Raw genomic sequence first — 25,308 nt, forward strand, 5'->3', positions numbered from 1 at the left:
GAATTTATTCAGTGATGCATAGAAGCACGGAGGGCATAGGATTTCTATAAATCCCATCCACTGTGCTTCTAACCTAGAACACAGTGTTTTGGGATGTAACACAGGTGAGCTGCATCCAAAACGCTGACATTCTGGATCATGGTCACATACTCTGAAACTGCTGCACAGTTTGTTACAGTAATAATAAGAAAATATCCCAAAAGCACATATTCATCACAGGGAAAGGGACTTGTCATGATCCTAATGGCAGGGAATCACAAAAGGACAAGCACAAAAAAACAAAACAAGCTCTAGGGTGATGGAAACTGAGCTGACCGCGATCCTGAACCTAAACACACAACTAGCTGTAGCCGGGGAACGTGCCTACGATGATTCCTAGACGTCTCGCGCCAGCCGAAGGACTAACTTCCCCTATTAGAAGAAACACAGACCTCTCTTGCCTCCAGAGAAACACCCCACAGAAATAGCAGCCCCCCACATGTAATGACGGTGAAATGAGAGGAAAGCACATACATAGTTATGAAAACAGATTCAGCAAAATGAGGCCCGCTAAAGCTAGATAGCAGAGGATACAAAAGTGAACTGCGCGGTCAGCGAAAAACCCTACAAAAAAACATCCTGAAATTACTTGAACTCATGTGCCAACTCATGGAACATGAGGAGTAATATCAGCCCACTAGAGCAACCAGCAAAAAGGAATCACATATCTGCAAGCTGGACTAAGACAAAAATTAAGCAAAACGTGGAACAGGAAAATCAAAAACTTAGCTTGTCCTGAAGATTACAGAAGCAGGAAGCAGAGGTAACAAGACACACTGATTACATTGATAGCCGGCGAGGAAATGACAAGAAAGCCAGGTTAAATAGGAAACTCCCATATCCTGATAGAACAGGTGGACACCAGAGACCGCAGAAAACACAAGTCACCCAGTACCATCTGTAACCACCATAGGGAGCCCAAAAACAGAATCCACAACAGGGACTAGAGTCTAGTGTCCCCCTATATGATAATAGTACCACAACATCAAAGAGTGGACTACCCCAAATTACATATACATAGCAAAGAAAAACTGGAGTAACCATAAACCACCAATGAATTCAAAACAAAAATGTTTATTAGAAAAAAATCATTAAACATAATTAACAAGCATTGTAACAAGATAAAAAGGAAGCTTAACAGACAGATCCACCAGACCAATCCAAAATGTCAAGCAGTATAACATATATACTAAACCCATGGACCCAGTCACCAAATGAAGACCCAATGGACATAAGAGGAAACAAGAGACCGGTTTATAGGTTGTAATGCTTACCCATAGTGAGGGGGAAGGAGAGCAGACTTGATGGGGCTCTGCCAGCACTATCCCGACGCGCGTTCCGCATGCAGCTTTCTCAAGGAAAGGTGTCCAGTTTGTTACAGTGTATCAGAGCTCTGTCTTGTTACAAGGGCTGCACTTGTATCAATTGGCCTTATTCAAGACTGGTGTTCAGCATCTGAATGTAAACCTGAATTTTACCGTTCACTGACAGCAAGCTTGTGATCATTCTGTTCTGAGATTTCTTGCAAAGTATGTGCCTAAGATGCAAACAACCAGGTTCTGATCTATATTTATGCTCAGGGACTGATAAGGCACCAGATTATGATTATATCAGCAGGGCCGGTTTTAGACAAAGGGGCCCTGAGTCAAAAATAGGACTCCAAATGCTTGCACCATCACACAAAACAATTATGGTATATTTAAATGACATTATTACTGAAGGTTGAACAAATGAGATTGACTATATTTCAGTTTTTTTGTTGCTTGTTTACCTGCCTCTTTACACGTGTTGACGAAGAATGATGGCCACAGAACAACGACTAATAAATCTGTCTATCCCAATAAATATCACATACATATCATTTTATCAGCAGCACATCCCCTTTTTACACCAGGCGATGTGCTGCCAAATAGAATGATTTTTCTTCCAAAATAAACAATCCAATCACCCAATGAATGAGGAATGAGCATCATTTAGCTTGTTCAGTGGGTGATTTATGACCTGTTTGCACAAATAAACTCACATTTGCTCTGCTGGAATTTATAAATGGGAATGCTACACAAATACACCATATGTCACACACTATAGGTGACAAAAACATGATACGTTACACACACATACACACACTATGTGACATATACATGTAGCATACACACAGCACATACAATGGCATGTACATACACAGAGCGCATACATGCACACTATATATATAAAAAAAATATATATATATATATATATATATATATACTCTGGTGCAGTGACCCCTGTTACAACCAGGAGGCTCTGTATGTGCTCCTCAGGATACGCATGGAGGCGTATCTGTAATGGTGATAATGAAACTGTGCCGGCATGATTGTAAGTGGCCGGTATGTGTTGCAGAAGGAGTCTGCGCTGAAAGCCTGAAGTAATGTTGTTGTTCTGGGACCTGTAGTCCCACAGGTATTTGGATAGTTGTAAAGGAAGGCTTGCAGGGTTGGTCAGAGAGCCGGGCGGGTCTGGCCAACCACACACACCTCCCATCCAGGGGAGGGGTTACAGGTACATAATGTGACCATGGTGTGGTCACATGGTTCAGAGTGTTTGGACCTGAATGGTCTGTGTTGTAGGTCCTGAGAGAGGTTAGGTCTGTGTTGGAAGTTCCCCGGTGATTGGAGACTTCCTGAAGAGCACGTGGAGAGACTGTGGACCTGGATTGTCTGTATTGGAAGCTCCTGTGAGTGGAGACCATGTACCTACAGAGCCTTGGACAGCATCTGTGTTGCCAAAGGACTGACAAGGAGTCAGCGTGAAGAGTGGAGCTCCTGGAAGGTAACCTCAGACAAGGGGGGTTGTAATACATGGCAGAGAAGTTTATCTGCTACATGAACATACTGGTGGACATGTCCTGTTCGGGGATGTAATGAAATGAACTTTACGTTATGTGGTTTACGATACCTGAATAAACCAAATAGACTGATTTATGTGAGAAAACCGCTCCTGTGTGCGTTAATCCCGTGCCAAGCGAGTGTCCCCCCAACACACCCAGTAAGCACTATCTCACAAAATATACATATAACACCCCAGGTTACAGTGATGTTGCCTTCCTTTCGGGGAGGGTGATGTTATGCCTGGAGGCAGGGAGGATTCCCTTTAACAGGTAATACATCTACATGCAACACATTCTGAATCCAGGCCAGAAGGGGGAGCTCTAAACCCGGATTCAGGGGAGCTTCCCGAGATATATTCTGGTCTGGAGGAGGAGTTGGGTAGATGGTAGCAGATGTTGGAGGAGAGAAGAGTGTGAGCAGATTGGGGCCGTGCAGCCACGTGTGGTGCTGCAGTTCCAGGACGTAAGAGAACCAGAAGGGTTGCAGTGATAGCAAGTGTTGGAGGTGAGAAGCAAAGGAGAAGTCAGGAGCTCGGAGGGGAACTGTGATTGGGCACCCTCTGAGCTGAAGCGCAGAAAACCAGGCACCGGGAGCCCGAGGCTGTGTCACACTTCACGTCCCTCAGCAAAACCGGAGGGCAGAAGACTTTATGTAGTTGGTCCACACCCACACCCGAAGGTGCAGCAGTATGCAGAGAGCCCGGGTCGTGATGGAGACCCTGTAAAAAGGCTCACATTGCCCACCATACGGGTACTGTCCCAGGACAGGAGACAGAGGACCTTGTAAGGGAGCCACAGGCAGCAAGGACCTCACAAAAGATCGCTGGAAGGAAGGCTTACAAACCTCACCTGGGAGAGCGATCCAGCATTGCCTCCAGGCTGACCGGACCACATCACCACCTGTTGCTGGTACCCTGGACTGTGGCTTACTACAACCAGTAAACCAGGTAAAGAGACTGTAACCCTCTGTCCTCCGTTTATCTCCGGCACCACACCATCCTTGCCCAAACACATCGGGAGCCCTGGGGACCCCGCTTCACCTGTGGCAAGCAATACCATCTTTGCTGCAGTACTATCACCCCCAGAGGACCCCTTTAAGCAGGTTGGTCGCCCTTGACAGAGTACCACAGGTGGCATCACAAACTTTTATTGCTTTACAAATCCCTTTTAATACCGTCCATTTTACTTGGGCGCCCAGGGCCACGGACCGGGTCGCCTCCACCGTGACCACCCCTTTAATAACGACTGGACCTAGTACAGAGTACCCCACGGCCCTGGCGGGCGTTCCATATATGTATATACACATAGCGCACACATTTATGTACATGTAGCACACACATATGTAAATACACATATGAATACATGAATACACAGAGCACATACACACACACACGCACACACACACTATACATATGTGTATATATATATATAAATATAAAAAAAAGTTGAAAAGCAGTACTAGCAAGCAGTATGTGAAAAATGGGTGCCAGACCTTCCAGGCATAGACCGATCCTCAATATAGTACAAAAAAGATGAAGACAGCACTACTTCTTAGAAAAAAAATATAGTGGTTTATTGGCCCATTTGGGCTCCTGCGACGTCAGTGCAGTTTCTGCCTGTATACACGGGGGGCCCTTTAGAGCATGGGGGCTCTTGGCAATTGCCCAGTTTTCTCCCACCTTAACGCCGGCCCAGATTATAAGAAATAATAGTTTACTGGCAGATACCCATGACTTGTATAATTGATTTCTTTTTAATGTCCATTGTCAATGTACAGTATGTCAGACAGTGCAGTACAATGTGAAATATTTTTTTACAGACATTCCATGGAAATATCCAGTCTTATTTACCAGCAGGACTTTTCATGGGAACTCCCATCATCCATCTCTGTGGGGTCAGTCCGATCATGTTATTGTTTGCTAAAATTTCCACAAAACAACAAACCTTGTTCTCACAATACTACATGCAGGAAGTGGACGTACAATGTTCACAGCTGCAACTTTGTACCTTTATGCATTTCAGTTGTGTAATCATTACTCAAGGAGCTACTGTCTGTGTCATTATCTAAAGAGCTATTACTTGAAAGTTTAAGACCCTTAGTGACCTCTGCTCTGTATATTCATAATTATGTATCGGGGGCCAGAAAGGCAAATGAATTATTCAAGTTTAAATCATTTCTGGTTAAGTTTAAAGGATGTGATTTATTGTTAGGGTCCTAGACTTCTGAATTGTTGAAAAATAAAACTATTGTAAATATTATTAGAAATATTCTTATGTGTTTTTTTACAAACTTTCCATAAATCATTAGAACAATGAACTATAAGAAACTTGTAACACATGTCATCACAATGATATGCTTCTTACTCCACTTTTGTGTCACATCCTCTCCCCTTCCTGTCTCCTAAACTCATCATTCATTCTGAAAAAGTTCTAAAACCTGTCTTGCAAAAAACAAGAATAATTACCAGCTTACTAAAAGATCAGATTACAGCTGCTTAGAAAATTCTATAGTGTGTGATAGCAGTGGGGGAGCAGAGTGACAGGCAGAGAGGGACATATAGATGATGATGCTGATTTCTATTAAGTGTTTATTTCACACCAGAGCTGGAATCACAGCAACACTACTCAGTACTGCTGCATAGTTTCCTTCATGCTATGTCGTTTGAACATGTGCTACATAGAGACAGGGAGATCAGAATTCCCTCATGTCTGTATGTTACTGTGTGTAGGACACATCTTCCCCCACAATAGCTGAAAGACAACTGACCGTTAGAAATAGAATCTGCAGAGGTGAAAACTGCTGCAAATAAAGGATGCGAGTCATATCATGGCCAGAAATAAAATTTATTGTCATGTACCCACTCATGAAAGATCATTCTGAGCAGTCAGTTGAATCAATGAGTATATTTTCAAGTAAATCTCCATATTCCGTCTGTCTGGCTTAACATAAGAAGCACAAAATGTCTTAAAAGGGTTGTACACTACTTGGACAACCCCTTTTTGATCTAAATATTTGGCGCCGATAAAATGAAAAAGCTTATACTCCGCTCCTGTGCCAGCGCCTTTCCAGTAGAGTCGGCACTCGCGGTCCTGGGGCTCCTGTGCAGTTGTTGTGACACGTGAGCCCGGTGCCCATTCAGATTTGGCGTCACAGTCCCAGCCGTCATACGAATTGAACATGAAGAGGAAGTCAGAGATCAGCCGCAGCCCTGACTTACTCTTCATCTTCAATGCGTACGCGGTGACGTGACACCAGCGCTGATTTGACGCTGGACTCGGGTGTCACAACAACTGCACAGGAGCCCCGGGAACACGAGTGCCGACACCGCTGGAACGGGAGGTGAGTATAAGCGTTTTTATTTTATCAGGGCCAAACATTTATATCAAGAAGGGGTTGTCCTAGAAGTGAACAATCCCTTCAAGATAGTCATGTAAGCTGAATGTCGTATGAGACCTACAAATGTGTTAGTGTAAAGAAGGGTCGGTATGTTGAGTTTCACATCTGATCCTGTGTTCTCGGGGAAGATAAGCCACTCACCGTTCTCTCTATTGAGAACCCATTCATATTTTCTGTGTGTGTGTGAAAAGGATGGAATGGGATGGAATAATTGTCAGCTAAACTAAATGTTTGTCCTGAATCTTAAGTATACATTTGGGGAATTTGGTCACTCCTTCTTGGCTAATAAGACTAGATTTATATACATGCAATATATATTTCAAGATTGACAAATGCAGGAACTAAAGGAAAAACAAAAGCCCAATGTAAAAAAAAAATTACATATTTATAGCAAGTGAAAAAAAAGACAGAGAGAGGCACTGCTATCTATCTATATCATTGTCTAAGGGTCACTTCCGTCTGTCTGTCGCGGATATTCATTGGTCGCGGCCAGCTAGTGGGAGTACACAAAAGGGCAGGGGAGGCCAGGAAGTATGCAGAGCGAGTCCCCGCCCGCTCTGTACAGGCCCGGCCAGAAGCGCTGCAAAGGGGGCTGAGTCGCCATGAGGAGAGCGGAGGCGGCCGGGACATGGGCGCTGTTGGGGCTACCACGCCAAAAAGCCGGGGACTAAATTACCAGCCGCGGGTCGTGGCCAGCCAGTACAGGCCCAGCCAGAAATGCTGCAAAGGGGGCAGAGTCGCCGTGAGGAAGGAGGAGCCGGCCGGGACCATGGGCGCTGTTAGGCCTACCACCGCCAAAAGCCGGGGACTAAATTTGCGGCTGTGGTCAGTGATGACGGCCACGGTTATTGATGATGGCTGCGACACCAGGAAACATCGCAGCACATGCGGCGGTGACAGCTGCGGACGGAAGGTGGGTATATACTACGTGGGCTGTGCTATATACTCTGTGGCTGTGCAATATACTACGTGGCTGTTCAATATACTAGGTGGCAGTTCAATATACCAAATGGCTGTGCAATATACTAAATGGCTGTGCAATATGCTAAATGGCTGTGCAATATACTAAATGGCTGTGCAATATACTAAATAGCTGTGCAATATACTACGTGGGTTGTGCTATATACTACGTGGCTGTGCAATATACTACGTGGCTGTGCAATATACTACGTGGCTGTGCAATATACTAAATGGCTGTGCAATATACTACGTGGCTGGGCAATATACTACGTGGCTGTGCAATATACTACGTGGGCTGTGCAATATACTAAATGGCTGTGCAATATACTAAATGGCTGTGCAATATACTATGTGGCTGTGCAATATACTACATGGCTGTGCAATATACTACGTGGGCTGTGCTCTATACTACGTGGCTGTGCAATATACTACGTGGCTGTGCAATATACTAAATGGCTGTGCAATATACTAAATAGCTATGCAATATACTACGTGGACATGTAGGTTCTAGAATACCCATGCGTTAGAATCAGGCCACCATCTAGTAGCAGTATAACAGGCTATAGTTGGCATGCTATACTATGCAGCATTCCAGCAGAAATCTGTAATGTGCTCATGCACTGAAGCTCCTACATTGGGAGAATGCTTGCCTTTCTGGCCGTGATTATTTGTTTACATCTATAATATACAGTAGGTGTTACCTGCTCAGAACTTCCCTATTTCACCAGATTGTAGAGGTCATCACTAAGGGGTCTTCTCACACTTTTACCCAACAACTTATTTGGCCTCTATAGTATCATATACGCAGGTGTAGATTTTACCTTATCCAGGGCTTCAGCAGACAGATTCCCCACAATTCGCGCATCTCCAGATGTGCTACATTTGAAAAGCGCTTCATCCTCCTTGGACATCCCCTTCATTGTAGAAGTCTCTACGACCTCTATTGGATGACTCCTCCTGGATCTATTAATAATCTTTTCTTTGGAGTCAACATGATAATAAGCAACAATAAAAGTTGTTATGGAAGGTTGCTTCTTCCCGAACAGCTCCACAACAGTCCACGGGTTATGTCTGGTATTGCAGCTCATGTGACTTATGAGCAGTATTTCAGTTCATTCCTTTAAATGGTTTGTTCTATAAACAACATAAATCACCTTTCTACAGGATAATTAAAAAAATATATAATTTGGGGGTTTGACCCCTGGGGCCACCATTAATTACAAGATTGCAGGTTCTACAGTTTCCAGTGTGACTGGAGCAATAGTGCTCATATGCCAGTACTCCATTCAGTGCCACTTTCTATGAGTGGGGGTCATATATGCTTATTACTGCTCCATACACACAGGGCACCTTTGACACCCGTCCTGGGATTGATTGGAGTCTCGGCAGCTGAACCACCAACATTCATTCATTGATCGTTTCTCATGTGTTTATAGGTGCTAAATATTTATAGGACAACACTTTTAACATCAAGTTTTAAGGAATTTGAGCTTTTTTATATTTATTATTACTCTGGAATTTATTATTTACCGTTATGTATTATTATTTCCTATTCTGTATTAACATTTACTTATTGTGTTTATTATTATTTCATTTTATTTATTCATTATTATTTCTGATAATTTATTCCTATGCATTACTTCCTTGATTATTATTTGTTAGTATTAAATATGTAGTAGCAGCAAACCTCATATTCAATGACTGCTATTGCCTATTGTTTTTATTTTATTTTATTTTAAAAGACAACAGCGGTAATATAATACACTTAGTGCTAAAGTTCCCAGCATAACCCACATAAGACGAGCGAGAAGAAGCTGAGCTGTCAGAGGTCTGTCCTCCAATAAGCGAGCATTAGGTGGAGCCAGCGTTGTTTGGATTCAGCATCTCGGTAAGGAATTCTGAATGAAGAGCATTTTCTATCCAAGGAATATTGCCAGTGAAGCGTATGGCTCTAAAGGACGTGGTTTAACAGGAGCTTAGAATTATTATTTCTGTTTCACAATTCTAGCGATTTATCGCTGCTTCTATTTTTTCTGAGGTCAACGTCTTTATAAACAAGGATGGATGAGGGACTTCTATCAATACTGCATGAACGGTCGCGTTCATCTGAATGAATCCAGGAGCTGGCAGTGTGTAGCTTGCAATCAATCCACATTCATAACAACAGAACGGTCCTGACACTTAAGAAGAAGGAAAACCACGTCCATTCTGTTCTTCCTCTGGTACCCAAAATTCTTGTTTTGCCTCCTTATCCACTGGCGCCTTTCCATTCATCTTGTCATCACCGCCACCTTAGCCCTCTCCAGAATTACTTTGGGAGTATTATGCTTCTAGGGCAGAGCTTCTGAGTGAACATCTAAGATATGACATCTAAGGAATCTTCCAACGAGCTCTCCACTCCGGATAGCGACGTCTACATCAAGACTTTCAAGGAACATATGCACTTAGAGCTTGAACTTCCCAGACATTCTGGGAAAAGGACAACCACATCCCCCAAAATCTCCCCGCGCAGTTCTCCAAGGAACTCTCCATGCTTTTTCAGAAAGTTGCTGGTCAATAAGAGCATCCGCCAGCGGCGACGATTCACGGTAGCGCACACATGGTAAGTAGTTTATATTGTTATAATTGGGCGCTTGTTCTCCTATAGACTTTTTAGGACATATAGGCCACATCTCTACATATGTAGGAATGCCATGTTTGGTATCGGGTATTGTAGTGTGCCATTTGAACTTTTGCATATGACTGCAAGAAAACCTACGGCATTATCTTTAAAGAGAGCTGGGTTTTCCTTAACCCAAGGGCAGAGGTTCATCACCACCACCATTGCCTGGACAAAGTCGCTTGTTGGTTTCCAGCACCCAAGGCACAAGCCCAGTTTTTTTCCCATCTACCTACGCCCCTGACAGTGAGATTTATCACAAACAATGTAACCACAAAGCGTTAACAAATTCAGAACCACTATGACTATAGATTATTGTAGCGTTTCCTTGAAATTGATCTTTTTAGCTTCTTAAGCTGTTTTTTATTTTTATGATCCGTAATTGGGCCATTTGGGTGGTGCGATAATGAATTCCATTGTCTTTCACGTGACACTGGTTCAATTCTCCTGATTAATATCATTCGTTAGATATTACGTATGTGACTATTTGCAGAGTGTCTGTGGGGGTTATTAGGCCTTTGCTATTTTCATTAGTAATTGATATAGTTTTGTTTTTTTTAACAAAAGATTGGTGATAATGACCTATTAAATGGTAATGAATATTTTGGGCCTGGATTCGGTAATGACAACAAATAGGAAAGCTAAGAGTTAATTGTTACCTCTATGACAATGTAAAGGGTGGATTCACTCCTCTGGCGACTCGGGAGGAGTCTGAAATTCAACAAATGTCAATATGTTTGTCCTCTCATTATCTCCTTCAGCCAGACACAGAGGACCAGGGAGGCAATCCTGCCTGCAAGATGCTGATAATGTACAGGAGTGCGTGATACAATGTAGCTGAAGACAGGCGTAGCTGGAGTCCTAGACTAATAGACATTTCCCACCTTCAGTGAGAATGACCTTATGTCAAGGTTAAAGTGTAACCTGTGATCAGGTTAGGAGGGATTGCCACTGACTGGTTAGTCTGATGTCTGTATCATAATGGTGGGAGCGAGTTTTAAAGGATATAGTAAGAACTCAGATGTACAGTATATGATTTATAGAGTCTATGGCTTGTTTGACTCAATGTGATGCTGACATATCACATATGATCAGAGAAGGTGGTAAACATTACTATGATCACAGCCCTTTCAGTTTGGGGCTTGCAAAAGACACATATTGTCTCATTTGGTCACAGACCTGACATTAATCGGCGGCAGATCTCCTATAGAAATGTCATATGCAACCAGGAACCATTAAAATGAAGAAGGCCTTTAAAGGGTAAACCAGAATTCCTTTGACGTATTCTAAGATGACATCGCTGGGGATCCTTGAACTTGGGTTGTCATTGTTTTCATAAAACGGGGAGGTTGCTTGGAGATTTCCATCTAACAGTACAGTCAATACAATGCATTTTAGGTCAGTATTACGTATAAGGATCTTATGGCTGTACAGATATGGGGCAATTAGTGGGTTTTATTAGAGCATAATATAGTTTATATGACATCCCAGCCGAAATATAGGTGGGCCCATATACTGGATCAACCCTCTGGGAAATTAGAAGGTGCAATATGAGGAAAGCCCTGTCTGTCAGCGGAGTTTAGGGGGTAATATCATGGGTAGTCTTGGTGCAGTATTCAGAGATGCCCTTGTTGAAGGTCTATCAGTGTCATTATATAATGGGATTATAGACAAGGAGAAGTGCTTGAATGGTTTGACAGGATCGATGAAAAAGATCAAAACATGCTATATGAATAATTTATGATCTCAAGTGAGGTTGATCAAAGTCTGAGGAAGGATTGCTAATCCGTGCTTTATACCTGACTTTAAAGAGCTGAAATCCTCCATGTCCAAGGGATGAACGATGGGTGAAAGCAAGATGAAAGTAACTGGCACAGATTACGCAGCAATAAATAGTTTTACACTGGCACATATGATAATCAGAAGAAATATATATTGAATACCCAACAGAAAGACCTATTAGGACATGGGATCCTAAGATAAGTACCAGAGACATATAGGATCATGAGGAGAATGATATATAGACACCTAAGACCTGACATACAATATAGTGACATATAGGACATATAGGATTCATAAAAGAACTACTTATAATACCTTGCATCCCCAGAAGAAATATATATTGAATACCCAACAGAAAGACATAGGATCCTAAGATAAGTACCAGTGACCTATAGGATTCTGAGAAAAATTATTCTGATACATAGGATGCACAGATAAATGACACAGAATCACATAGGGTTTCATGCGGATCCCTAGAAGAATGAAAATGGTATATAGTATCCCCAAAAATATGCCACAAAGGATTCCCCAGATGAAACACACGTCCCTCCTGCTCACTGTACGTACTGACACATAGAGTTCTGTAATTAGTGACATATTGGAACTTGGCTTATAGGGTGTTAAAATATGTTCATTTATTAAGAACAACGCCCTTGAGTAGGATAAGGGTGGGATTTTGGCACCCCAATATTTTTGTATATGGCCCTTTAAGGAGTTTCCATTACCAGTAATAACAATTCCCAACATTCCCACAAATGTATCTGGAGCTTATTATATCTTAAAGGGGCAGGTGAAGCAATTGCAGATTATTGACGTCCACATGAGCTGTCCCTTGACAACAGTCTCCATGGTGCAGCTGGAGGCTTTCTGCTGTCAGACTGAGTAGCCCTGCTTGCTGTCAGCTGATTACAGCTAATTGCAGTTCAGTATGGAAGGTGGAAGCTCCTCCATGGTGGCGATGAGCACCATCTATATCCAAGAGACCCCAATACCTAGTTCTGCCGTCTGATCTATTACCTGTCTTATTTTATCTATTCTTCAATTAAACGACCATCTACATTTATTAGATGTAAGAGAATTTGATTACAGATGCCGCAGAGATGAGAACGGTAATGTGGCACGCGGAGTTGTCTGTAGTTTTCTTATAGTATTGCAGCTAAACCAATGAAAATATTTTAAAGGGGCTGAGAAAAACATGGCTGCTCTCTTCCAAAATCTGTGTCACACTTGTCCTCGGTTGTGTTTGATATTGCAACTCTGCCTCTATCACTTCAATAGAATTGAACTGCAATACCATATGCAACCTGTCGACTGGTGTGGTGCGGTTTTCGAAAGAAAGTTGTTTTTTGTTTTTACTGAGAAGTGAAGTCTTGTGTCAATGGCATTCTGTATGTAGCATAGAAACAGCTGTAATTAAACCATTCTTTAGGTCAAGCCTTTGTTAGTCCTATTCCCATAGGTGTCCCAATGGCTTTAGAGAAGTCAGCAATCGCCAGTCTATTCTGTCAGGAAACAAATTCAAGTACTTAGTCTGATTCATGTAAACCACGGCAAAGTAACATAACACATTTGCATTGCTGACTGAATTAAAGGGGACGTCCACCATTTCAGAATGATTTTTACAACAGCAAAAGAATTGAAAAGCAACTTTGACTAAAAAAAACCCTCCCGTTGTGTGTTTACAGCTCCCATGCAAACACGTCTCTACAGTTATAGACTATACACGAACCCTGATCTGTATTATCTTACTCCCCCCTCATGCACTGTCTATGGATTAACAAGACGAATACATAACTGCAGGTTCCGACTGCACAGAGTTTCTTTGTAGTCTGTAACCACGGAAACACTTAGATTCACAAAGGGGCTGTATACACAAAAGTAGGAGATTATTAATGAAGATTTCTTACACATAGGAAGGAAAAGGTCTGAAATGAAATCACGAGCAGCTGCTGATTTAGAACTTGAAGAGATCAAGGGCAAGTGATGTCTTGGAAAGTCCAGAGGATATAATAAAATATATACTACTGTTCAAAAATTTAGGGTCATACTATTGTTAATCAGATGAGTTGCCAAATGAATTTAAAATCTAGTCCAGACATTGACAAGGTTCGAAAAAAAGATTTTTATTTGAAATAATAATTTTCTCCTTCAAACTTTGCTTTCGGCAGAGAATGCTCCCTTTGCAGCAAATCCAGCATTGCAGACCTTTGGCATTTCAGCAGTTAATTTGCTGAGGTAATCTGGAGACTTTTCCCCCCATGCTTCCAGAAGCCCCTCCACAAGTCGGTTTGGCTTGATGGACACTTTTAGCACCATACGGTCAAGCTGCTCCCACAACAGCTCAATGGGGCTGAGATCTGGTGACTGCGCTGGCCGCTCCATTACAGATAGATACCAGCTGCCGGCTTCTGCCCTAAATAGTTCTTGCATAATTTGGAGGTGTGCTTTGGGTCATTGTCCTGTTGTAGGATGAAATTGGCTCCAATCAAGCTCTGTCCATAGGCTATGGCATGGCGTTGCAAAATGGAGTGATAGCCTTCCTTATTCAATATCCCTTTTACCTTGTACAAATCTCCAACTTTACCAGCACCAAAGCAACCCCAGAACATCACATTACCTCCACCATGCTTGACAGATGGCGTCAGGCACTCTTCCAGCGTCTTTTCAGTTGTTCTGCGTCTCACAAATGTTCTTCTGTGTGATCCAAACACCTCAAACTTGGATTCGTCTGTCCATAAAGCTTTTTTCCAATATTCCCAATGTCTGTGTTCTTTTGCCAATATTAAATATTTAATCTTTTCCTTTTATTAGCCAGTCTCAGATATGGCTTTTTCTTTGCCACTCTGCCCTGAAGGCCAGCATCCCGGAGTCGCCTCTTCACTGTAGACGTTGACACTGGCATTTTGCGTGTACTATTTAATGAAGCTGCCAGTTGAGGACGTGTGAGGCGTCGATTTCTCAAACTACAGACTCTAATGTACTTGTCTTGTTGCTCAGTTGTGCAGCGGGGCCTCCCACTTCTCTTTCTACTCTGGTTAGAGCCTGTTTGTGCTCTCCTCTGAAGGGAGTAGTACACACCGATGTGGGAAATCTTCAGTTTCTTGGCAGTTTCCCACATGGAATAACTTTCATTTCTAAGAACAAGAATAGACTGTCGAGTTTCACATGAAATTTCTTTTTTTCTGGCCATTTTGAGAGTTTAATGGAACCAACAAATGTAATGCTCCAGATTCTCAACTAGCTCAAAAGAAGGTCCGGTTTATAGGTTCTTTAATCAGCCAAACTGTTTTCAGCTGTGCTAACATACTTTCACAAGAGTTTTCAAGGGTATTCTAACCATCCATTAGCCTTCTTACACAGTTAGCAAACACAAAGTACCATAAGACCACTGGAGTGATGGTTGTTGGAAATGGGCCTCTATACACCTATGAAGATATTTCCATTACAGACGTTTGCAGCTAAAATAGTCATTTACCACATTAACAATGTATAGAGTGTATTTCTGAATCATTTAATATTTGCTTCATTGGAAAAAAACTGTGCTTTTCTTTCAAAAATAAGGAAATTTCTAAGTGACCCAAACTTTTGAACGGTAGTGAAATGGAAGCATGAAATAGGTGCCTGTGCATGATCTGAAATCCTAAGTTGGAAGTATCAATCCATATGCAGCTCTGATGCTGAGTCAATGTGCTCGCATAGAACACGCTGGGGATGATTTATGAAAACTATTACAGAGAAAATAGCTCCCATCTGCCATCTTGCAGAGTAGTCTAGAAAATGAAAGCACTGCCACTACCGAATTCAGTAACATAAGTGGCTCTTCCACATTTTCTTTTCTCTGGGTTTATAAATCTGACCTATTTTTTCTTTCCTCTAAAAAAAAAAAAAAAAAAAACACAAAAAACCTTTATACAATTCACTAAATTAATGCTGTAAATGCCAGGACAGCGTTCTCCTTCACATATCATGTAGGGTGGAATCCTTAGTTAAAGAAGTTATTGTCTATTCACATTATTCACATCCGGAGCTGCATTCATAATTCTTCAGGTTTGTGAATTTCTAAAGTTCTAATGCATAGAGACCCTTGCTTGTTGTTCAATGTCTACACAGAGCTTTCTGGAGTCTTCTTACCATAGAGATCTCTGATATACTGTAAGAAGAGACAACTGAGTTTTCTAACTTTTTGTGATTACGGTATATACTAAAAAGATCTTACAAAATTTGTAAAATATTGTCTTGTGTTTTCTTTTCATTCTCCCTATCAAACAGGAAACTAACAACTGTAACACTGCCTATGTGCCGCGTTTCTTGCTGCATTTTTGGTGCTTTTTTACAGCATTGTTTCAGGGTACATTTGCCACTTTTGCATACTGATAAAGTTTAGTACATAAAGAATAATCTCATTCAACTTCATCAGGTTTTGGCACCAAAAATGCACCAAAATCTAACACTTGCGTTTTTTGCTGCGTATTGTTGTTTTTTTTTTTTGTTTTTTTTTATTAGGATCCCACATTTTAATAGCCAGTAAAGGCTAATTATACAGCTGTGAGCTGATATTAATAGCCTGGGAAGCTCCATGGGTATTACCCCCTTCCCAGGCTATAAACACTGCTGCCAGCCGTCAGCTTTCCCTCTGCTGGTTAACAAAATTACGCGGGAGCCCACGCCAGTTTTTCCCGAAAATTTAATTTTTTATTACATGTACAGTAAGCTGCACACACACACTGCACTAATTGTATATGTCCCTGAAATCTGTGTAACTATCTATTCTACGTGTATTTACTTTATGTAAATCCTGTGGGCTCCTGTGGGGTCCTGTGTATCCTGTGGGCTCCTTCTGTGATTTACAGTACACAGCAGATGAAATGCTGGCTTTTCTTCTATCTACCGTATTTTCCGGCGTATAAGACGACTTTTTGACCCATAAAAATTGTCCCAAAAGTCGGGGGTTGTCTTATACGCCGGGTACGGCGTGTGCAGGGAGCGATCCTGGATGTCGGCGTGTGGTTCCCAGGGTCTGGAGGAGAGGAGACTTTCCTTCCGGGCCTGGGATCCATATTCATATAAAAAATAAAGAATAAAAATAAAAAACATGGATATACTCACCCTCGGACGGCCCCTGGCTCACAGCGCTGCTAGCGTCTCCCTCCGTTCCTAAGAATGCAGTGAGTGAAGGACCTTCGATGACGTCGCGGTCACATACGGCGGGCATATCCCAAATTCCATATTTTATATGGAAAAGTTGGGGGTCGTCTTATACGCCCAGTCGTCTTATACACCAGAAAATACGGTATCTCTATATCTATGTAATATAAATACATATACAGTATATCTGTGTGTGTCACTGACATCTATATATTCTATGTGTATATATCTATTCTATTCTAACCTGTCACTCTGTGATTTTACTATATGTGGCATATTAATTGCCGGCATTGTGTAAAAATCAGATAGCACTCCCATATTGGGTGATGTGATTTGATTTCTTATTACAATCGCAGCATGCTGCAACTTTTTTCCAGTCTGTTCATGATTTGATCCGAGCTGGAAAAACGCAGATGAACACACAATGATAGAATAACATTGGTCCAAATGCAATCTGATTTTTTTTTTTAATCGGATTGCATTCATACGATTTCATTGCAAGTGGGAATGAGCCCTAAGAAACCTCCTACTCTGCACCCATTAACTGTATTAATTGCAACAGTTTGAACTAGTTGCTTGTATAAAAGACACCTATCCACATAATCAGTCACACTCCAACCCATCCACCATGGCCAAGACCAAAGAGCTGTCTAAGGACACCAGGGACAAAATTGTAGACCAGCACAAGACTTGGATGGGCTACAGAACAATAGGCAAGCAGCTTGGTAAGAAGGCAACAACTGTTGGCACAATTATTAGAAATAGGAAGAAACACAAGGTGACTGTGTTATGGAACTGGTGGTTAGGAGCACCCGGCACGACCTGATAGTTAAACTCACACAGGACAAGCTCTGGGATGTGGGAGCTTTGCTGACCGCAACCCCTAATCCTATCACAACAACTAGAAATAGCCGTGGAGCGTTCCTGACTCTCCCTAGACGCCTCTTCACAGCCTAAAGGTACCGTCACACTAGACGATATCGCTAGCGATCCGTGACGTTGCAGCGTCCTGGCTAGCGATATCGTCCAGTGTGACAGGCAGCAGCGATCAGGCCCCTGCTGTGATATCGCTGGTCGGGGAGGAAAGTCCAGAACTTTGTTTCGTCGCTGGATCTCCCGCTGACATCGCTGAATCGGCGTATGTGACGCCGATTCAGCGATGTCTTCGCTGGTAACCAGGGTAAACATCGGGTTACTAAGCGCAGGGCCGCGCTTAGTAACCTGATGTTTACCTTGGTTACCATCGTTAAAGTAAAAAAAACAACCACTACATACTTACCTACCGCTGTCTGTCCCCGGCGCTGGGCTTCTCTGTACTGGCTGTGAGCACAGCGGCCGGAAAGCAGAGCGGTGACGTCACCGCTCTGCTTTCCGGCTGCCCGGCGCTCACAGCCAGTACAGAGAAGCTTAGTGTGACGGTACCTTAAGAGCTAGCTAGCCCTAGAGATAGAAAATATAGCCTACCTTGCCTCAGAGAAATTCCCCAAAGGAAAAGGCAGCCCCCCACATATATTGACTGTGAGTAAAGATGAAAGTCACAAACGCAGAAATGAAACAGGTTTCAGCAAAGGGAGGTCAGACTTACTAAACAGACAGAGGATAGGAAAGGTATCTTTGCGGTCAGCACAAAAACTACAAAAGACCACGCAGAGTGTGCAAAAAAGACCTCCGCACCGACTCACGGTGCGAAGATGCCACTCTGCATCCCAGAGCTTTCAGCTAGCAAGACAAAATCATGATAACCAGCTGGACAAGGAAACAATGAACAAATAATAACTATCAGGAACTTAGCTTCTGCTGGAGAAGACAGGTCACCAGAAAGATCCAAGAGCGAACTGAACCAATGCAGGAAGATTGACAGCTGGCATGGAATAACGATCTGAGTGGAGTTGAATAGAGCAGCCAACCAAAGGATAAACCACGTCACCTGTGTAAGGAACCTCAAAAGCAGCAGCTTCACTCACAGCCACCAGAGGGAGTCCATGGAGAGAACTCGCCGAAGTACCATTCACGACCACAGGAGGGAGTTCGACAACAGAATTCACAACAGTCTGTCGGTCTCCCTCGGTCTGGGGCTCCATGCAAAATCTCACCTTGTGGGCTAAGTATGATTCTAAAAAAGGTCAAGAATCAGCCCAGAGCTACATGGGAGGACCTGGTCAATGACCAGAAAAGACCTGGGAGCACAGTCTCAAACATTAACGTTAATAGCACACTACGCCATCATGGATTAAAATCCTGCAGGACACGCAAGGTCCCCCTACTCATGCCAGCACATGTCCAGGCCGATTTGAAGTTCACCAATGACTATCTGGATGATCCAAAGGAGGCATGGAAGAAGGTCATGTGGTCAGATCAGACCAAAATAGAACTTTTTGGTATCAACTCTACTCGCTGTGTTTGGAGGAAGAAGGATGAGTACAAGCCCAAGAACACCGTCCCAACCTTGAAGCATAGTGGGGGAAACATCATAGTTTGAGGGTGCTTTTCTGCAAAGAAGACAAGACGACTGCATCGCATTGAAGGGAGGATGGTTGGGGTCATGTATTGCAAAATTTTGGCCGACAACCTCCTTCCCTCAGTAAGAGCATTGAAGATGGGTTGTGGCTGGGTCTTCCAGTATGGCCATAATACAAATTCTAACAGTCTATTCAGTAGGACTATCAGCTGTGCATCCAGCAGACTTCTGCACAACACAACTGATGGTCCCAACCCCATTTATAAGGCAAGAAATCCCACTTATTAAACCTGACAGGGCCCACCTGTGAAGTGAAAACCATTCCAGGTGACTACATCTTGAAGCTCATCAAGAGAATGCCAAGAGTGTGCAAAGCAGTCATCAAAGCAAAAGGTGGCTACTTTGAAGAACCTAGAATATAAGACATAATTTCAGCTGTTTCACGCTTTTTTGTTAAGTAAATGATTCCACATGTGATAATTCATAGTTTTGATGCCTTCAGTGTGAATGTACAATTTTCATAGTCATGAAAATACAGAAAAATCTTTAAATGAGAAGGTGTGTCCAAACTTTTGGTCTGTACTGTGAATGTGTGTGTGTGTGTGTGTGTGTGTATAAATATATATTATATACACAGTTGCAGTAACCTATCTATGATGCCTTTGAGGTAGTGAATAATGTTACATTGTCATCAATGACATATGAAGGACATGCATGCTCCCAACATTACATTTTTTTTCTACAGACTTTCAGATAATTGGATACACACGGTGCTGTTAAGGGAGCCTGTTTGTGGGCAGCGCCATTCTTTGCTCGGTCCCTCATTGATTTTTTTTGTCCTTTAACGTGTTACATTTGCTCACATTTCAGAGAGTGTGAGAATAGCCTACAGCTACTGTCCACATGTCCATGGTTTCTACAGGCCTGGAATAATAATCTCTGGCAAGTCAGGGGTGAATTTACACAGCCTTTTCTGTATGTGATTTGCTAGAAGCAGCTGTGAACTGTACAAGCTAAATTATCATAATTGAGGGAAATATTAATGTATATGAAAATCTATTAAATGTCATGTCCACCATAAAATCCAGTAAAGGGCAACTATTAACAATGTCATCTGGTCTAGAAATGAAATATTGTTTTAGGGAAATCAGAATTACGGTAAGTTGCGGTGATTTAGCTAGCATGGGGTATTGTTACAAAGAGCATCTCATTGTTGCTCTGGACTACTTAACATGTCCGTAATAACACGGGCAGCCTGTAGATTTCAATGATAACTATGTGACACCTCTATTCACCAGTTCTGATGCTGCAGGATATCAGTATTCCCAGTAAACAGCTGACTGCACTGGGGAAAGCCAGCAAGATATTAGTATTACACGGCAAACATTAAAATAAATAGCCATTTTTATGGTCGGCACAGTTTGCCAGAGTTGAAGCTGCCCTTCAGGACCCAATGCAGGGGGACAAAGTTTGTCTCCCTTTATGTTTTTTTTTATTTGAAAGGTATATATTTTGTGATATCTTGTCTTTAACCCCCTTCACCCGAAGCCCGTTTTCCCCCCTCCTAAACAGGCCTATTGTTTCAATTCTGACCACTGTCACTTTGAGGTCATAACTCTGGAACCCTTCAAATGGATCCCACTAATTCTGAGAATTTTTTTTTTTTTTCATGATAAATTTAACCACTATCATGAAGCACAATATATTTGATATGACTTATGTTTATTTGTGAAAAGAAACGCCATTTGACTTTTTGAATGCAACATTTTTGGGAAAAAATAGTGGCCGCCATGTCGTGTTTCGGAGAGCCCCTGATGTGCCTAAACAGTGGAAACCCCCATTAAGTGACACCATTTTGTATACTGCAGTATCCACCGATCGACCAAACCGCTGCACGGCCAGCTCAACCCTACCTACTGTATCCTCACCCATCCCTTGTAGATTGTGAGCCCTCGCGGGCAGGGTCCTCTCTCCTTCTGTACCAGTTGTGACTTGTATTGTTCAAGATTATTGTACTTGTTTTATTATGTATACCCCTCCTCACATGTAAAGTACCATGGAATAAATGGCGCTATAATAATAAATAATAATAATAATACTAGACCTCTTAGCAAACTTATCTAGATGTGTATTGAGCACCTTGAACCCCGAGGTGCTTCACAGAAGTTTATAACGTTGAGCTGTGAAAATAAGTCACATTTTTTGCCCACAAAAATATTTTTTAACCCAAAATTTTGCATTTACAGTAAAGTAGCAGGAGAAATAACAACACATTTTGGGGTCCGTTTTCTCCTAAGTACACTGATACCCCATATGTGTCGAATACTACTTTTGAGGAACAGTGCAAAGCTCAGAAGGGAAGTAGCACCATATTATAGTGCAGATTTTGCTGCACTGGTTTGAGGGTGCCATGCCACATTGACAGAGCCCCTGAGATGCCATAACAGCAGAACCCCCCCATAAATGATCTCATTTTACAAACTGCACCTCTCAATGAATTAATCTAGGGGTGCGGTGATCATATTGACACCATAGGTGGGTCACAGAATTTTATACCATTGGGCAGTGAAGAAAAAATAATTTACATTTTTGCCACCAAGATTGTGTATTAGCCCCAAATTTTACTTTTCCATACTGGAAAATGGCTAAAAATGGCACCAAAATGTGTCCCACAATCTTTGCTGAATGTAGAAATACCCTACATATGGCTGTACAGTACTGATTAGCCACATGGCAAGATTCAGGAGGGAAGGAGCGATATTTTCCTCCTGGATCACAGATTTTCCTAGAATAGTTTGCAGATGCCATATACAGAGCCCCTAAGAGCTAGAAAAGCAGATTCCCTCCTCAAGTGACCCTATTTTAGAAATTATACACCTTTGGGAATTTATCTACAGTTGTAGTGATGATTTTGACTCCATGGGTTTTTTCTAGAAACAAGCAGTAGTGAATGTTGCTGAGTGAAAATTGCAAACTGCCATTGTAGTGGCCAGTATGTTGAAATGACCCGTATGTTGAAGTTACGTTGTAGTGACCATTACACGCACCCATAAATTAGGTGGTCTCTCATCACTACAGAAATGCCAAACATGTGGACGCTAAATGTGTTTTAGGCACACTGGGGCTCAGAAGGGAGTGGGGCATTTGGATTTGGAAGCGCAGAAAGTTTCAGAATTTCTTTTGAGGGGCGAGGAGCCATTTAGTTTTTCTAGAGCCTTTGTACTACCAGTAAAGGAAGACCCCTATATTTCCATTGACAGATAACAGACCTGAGTGGGGACTTGTTTTTTTGTGGACTGAGTTGAAGTTTTTATTTGGAACATTTTACATAACGTTTGGGATCACATTTATCCGGCGCTCTATACTGAGCACCTACTTTGGGGTTTCCATCTAAGGGCTCATACTCACTTGCGTGAAATACGGCCGAGTCTCGCATGTTAAAACCCGGCTCTGCTGTCGCCACTCCAGAGCGGAGCGTGTGGCCGCATAGCAATATATGGAGCTGTACGTTCCGCTCCCAAGTGCCGTCGGGAGAGCCGGGTGTTACCATGCAAGACGTATTTCACGCAAGTGAGTATGAGCCCTAAATCTCTGAGTGACATGACAGATGAAACCCCCGATGGATCCATTCACTATAATGAGGCAGCAGTGTTACTCTGGACTCCGTCTGGCCCCTGTAAATCTGTGTCCTTCTTTTCAGAAGTGCACAAAACTGTGGTCATCCGCGATTTTATGCCCGCCTAAAAAGGACAATGCCTGATCACAGGTCAGACGGCGTTCACTTAGTGCCTCCATCTGCCTCGTTATAGGGAAACTTCCACCAGAGGTTCTGTCTCAATCACATATTTCAGAGATTTACACGAAAACCTGGGTGTAAACGCTCAGCGCAGAGCGCAGGATAAATGTTCGCTGAGCCTTACTGCGATCTTTGGCCGGCAGAATGAACAAACAGCTGGTGAAGAATTGGGTTTATTTATTTTGTACACTATTCATTGTGCGGTGTATATACAATTAGATGATTTTATTCTTCGAGTTGGTGTGATTACAGCGATACCAGATTTATATCTGGATTTTATGTTTGGTGGCTGTCACACACTAAAAGACACTTTTTAATTGCAAAACCTAGTTATTGCATCGCCATATTTAGACAGCTATAGTTTTTCTATATTTCGGTTGACAGAGTCGTGTGACAGCATCTTTTTCGTTGGATGAGGAGGAGGCGAGTCAGCTCCTGCTCTGAGCAGGTGCTCATAAGCCACCTTCCCTACAGGACCATGAAGGACCCCGAAGCCAACTTGTGGTGGGGGGGGGTCACCTTGGAGACCATTGACACATCGAGTTGTGCCAATGGGAGCACACAGGGAGCTTCATCCCTGTGCGATGCTCTTCAATGGTGCTGTCAGTATTGACAGTGGCATCAGAGGGGTTAAACGCCTGTGATTGATGCTAGCATCACTTGTGGGCTTTGCTGCAGGATGGCAGTTCTCACATAGAGCCGAGACCCGCACCCAATCGCGGCGGCGCTCAGTATGACCACGCGCAATTGCTGCACTGTACATGTAATACTAATGTTTTAATTCAGGAAGAGTTAAAAAATCAATAGTATATGGAATAACCATGATTTTTAATCACAGCTTTCATGCGTCTTCTCATGCTTTCCACCAGTCTTTCACACTGCTTCTGGCGCAAAAATGTAAGCAGTAGCTTCTTTGTTTGATGGCTTGTGACTATCCATCATCCTCTTGATTACACTCCAGAGGTTTTCAATGAGGTTCAGGTCTGGAGATTGGGCTGCCCATGGCACTGTTTTTTTTAATTTTGACCATGTCTTCTTTTCAGAAAAAAATACTAAATGTATTGCTTGGAAATTCATAGACATGTTGTAAGAAGTTTATAGAATAACAAATTTACATTTTACTCAAAAATATAACTATAAAGATAAAAATTAAACAAACTGAACATTTTGCAGTGATCTCTTAATTTTTGCCAGAGCTGTATATTAATAAGTACCAAAAAAGTATGTGCCCAACACACTTGTTAAAATAAAAATAAAGTGCACAACCCCTTTAAGGAAGTTTTTAGCAAAGAATGTTGCAGATTTCCTGTATTGACAGTGGGTGAATTTCCTGTACATTCTGATCATAATTTAGATGTCAATTGAAGGTACATAGGTTAAATTATGTAACCAATGTAGTTATATAAATTGTGATGTCTGATCAAATCATTCAGTTAAACCATGTCATAAACTATCATTTTGTATTTTGGTTTTGATGTACCCTTTAGGGTATGTGTCCACGGGACGTTTTACATCCAGACTAGTTGCAGATTGAACGCTGCGTGGAGCCGCAGCGTTCAATCCGCAGCGTCCAGATGTTACAGCATATTGGAGGGGATTTTATGAAATCCCGTCTCCACTATGCGTGGTAATATGCATCCGGCAGCCCTGCGATTCCGGACATGCGGCGCGTCTTTTTAGATCGCAGCACGTCAGTTTACCTTGCGGTGACGCTGCGCCGCAAGGTAAAACACAGGGCCCTAAGGGGTGCGATGATTCCGGATGTGTGCAATGAACACATCCGGCATCATGGCGTCTCCAGAAGGGGGCGGAGCTTTGTGCGGAGCGAGTTTTCCGCTCCGTCCAAAGCGCCGGTCATCCTGAACGTGGACACGTACCCTAAGGGTCCAACCTAGATTACTGGCAGACCTGTGGTCTTTGGTCATATCACGCCTCTGCTCTGGAGGGCATCTTGTGGTCTTTCATCCAAAAACTATTTTTCTGCTTCTCACTCCCTTTCTTTTTTTATCACTTCATTGTTTCATTCACTTTTGCACATGAAACAAAAATAATATATCAGTGGTTCAACACATGCAAAGTATCCAACATAAACTAGAGAATTGAATGCGACTGCTGCTCAGGGAAGTGCCCTTTATAAACATCGCTTTTCAGATCTGACATTAATGATTCTGTTTGTAAAATTGTGCTAAACCAGGGTCTATTATAA

At 42.4% G+C, this 25,308-nt stretch overlaps 1 protein-coding gene across 2 annotated transcripts in view; it reads left to right on the forward strand.

Moving 5' to 3' along the window:
* The window catches only part of PDE4B (phosphodiesterase 4B), a 439,551-nt gene that overhangs the window by 124,795 nt on the left and 289,448 nt on the right, over positions 1–25,308 (forward strand). The window contains exon 1 of one of the 2 annotated variants that reach the window (XM_069738209.1): positions 9,163–9,864. The exons of the other annotated variant lie outside the window; for it this stretch is intronic. Within the exon in view, the coding sequence (XP_069594310.1) occupies positions 9,626–9,864 (239 nt within the window). The 5' untranslated portion in view covers positions 9,163–9,625. Of the gene's footprint in view, positions 1–9,162; positions 9,865–25,308 lie in introns of those variants that run through there. 2 annotated transcript variants of the gene reach the window in all.

Source organism: Ranitomeya imitator, chromosome 8, assembly GCF_032444005.1.
Source record: "Ranitomeya imitator isolate aRanImi1 chromosome 8, aRanImi1.pri, whole genome shotgun sequence".
Lineage (NCBI taxonomy): Eukaryota > Metazoa > Chordata > Amphibia > Anura > Dendrobatidae > Ranitomeya > Ranitomeya imitator.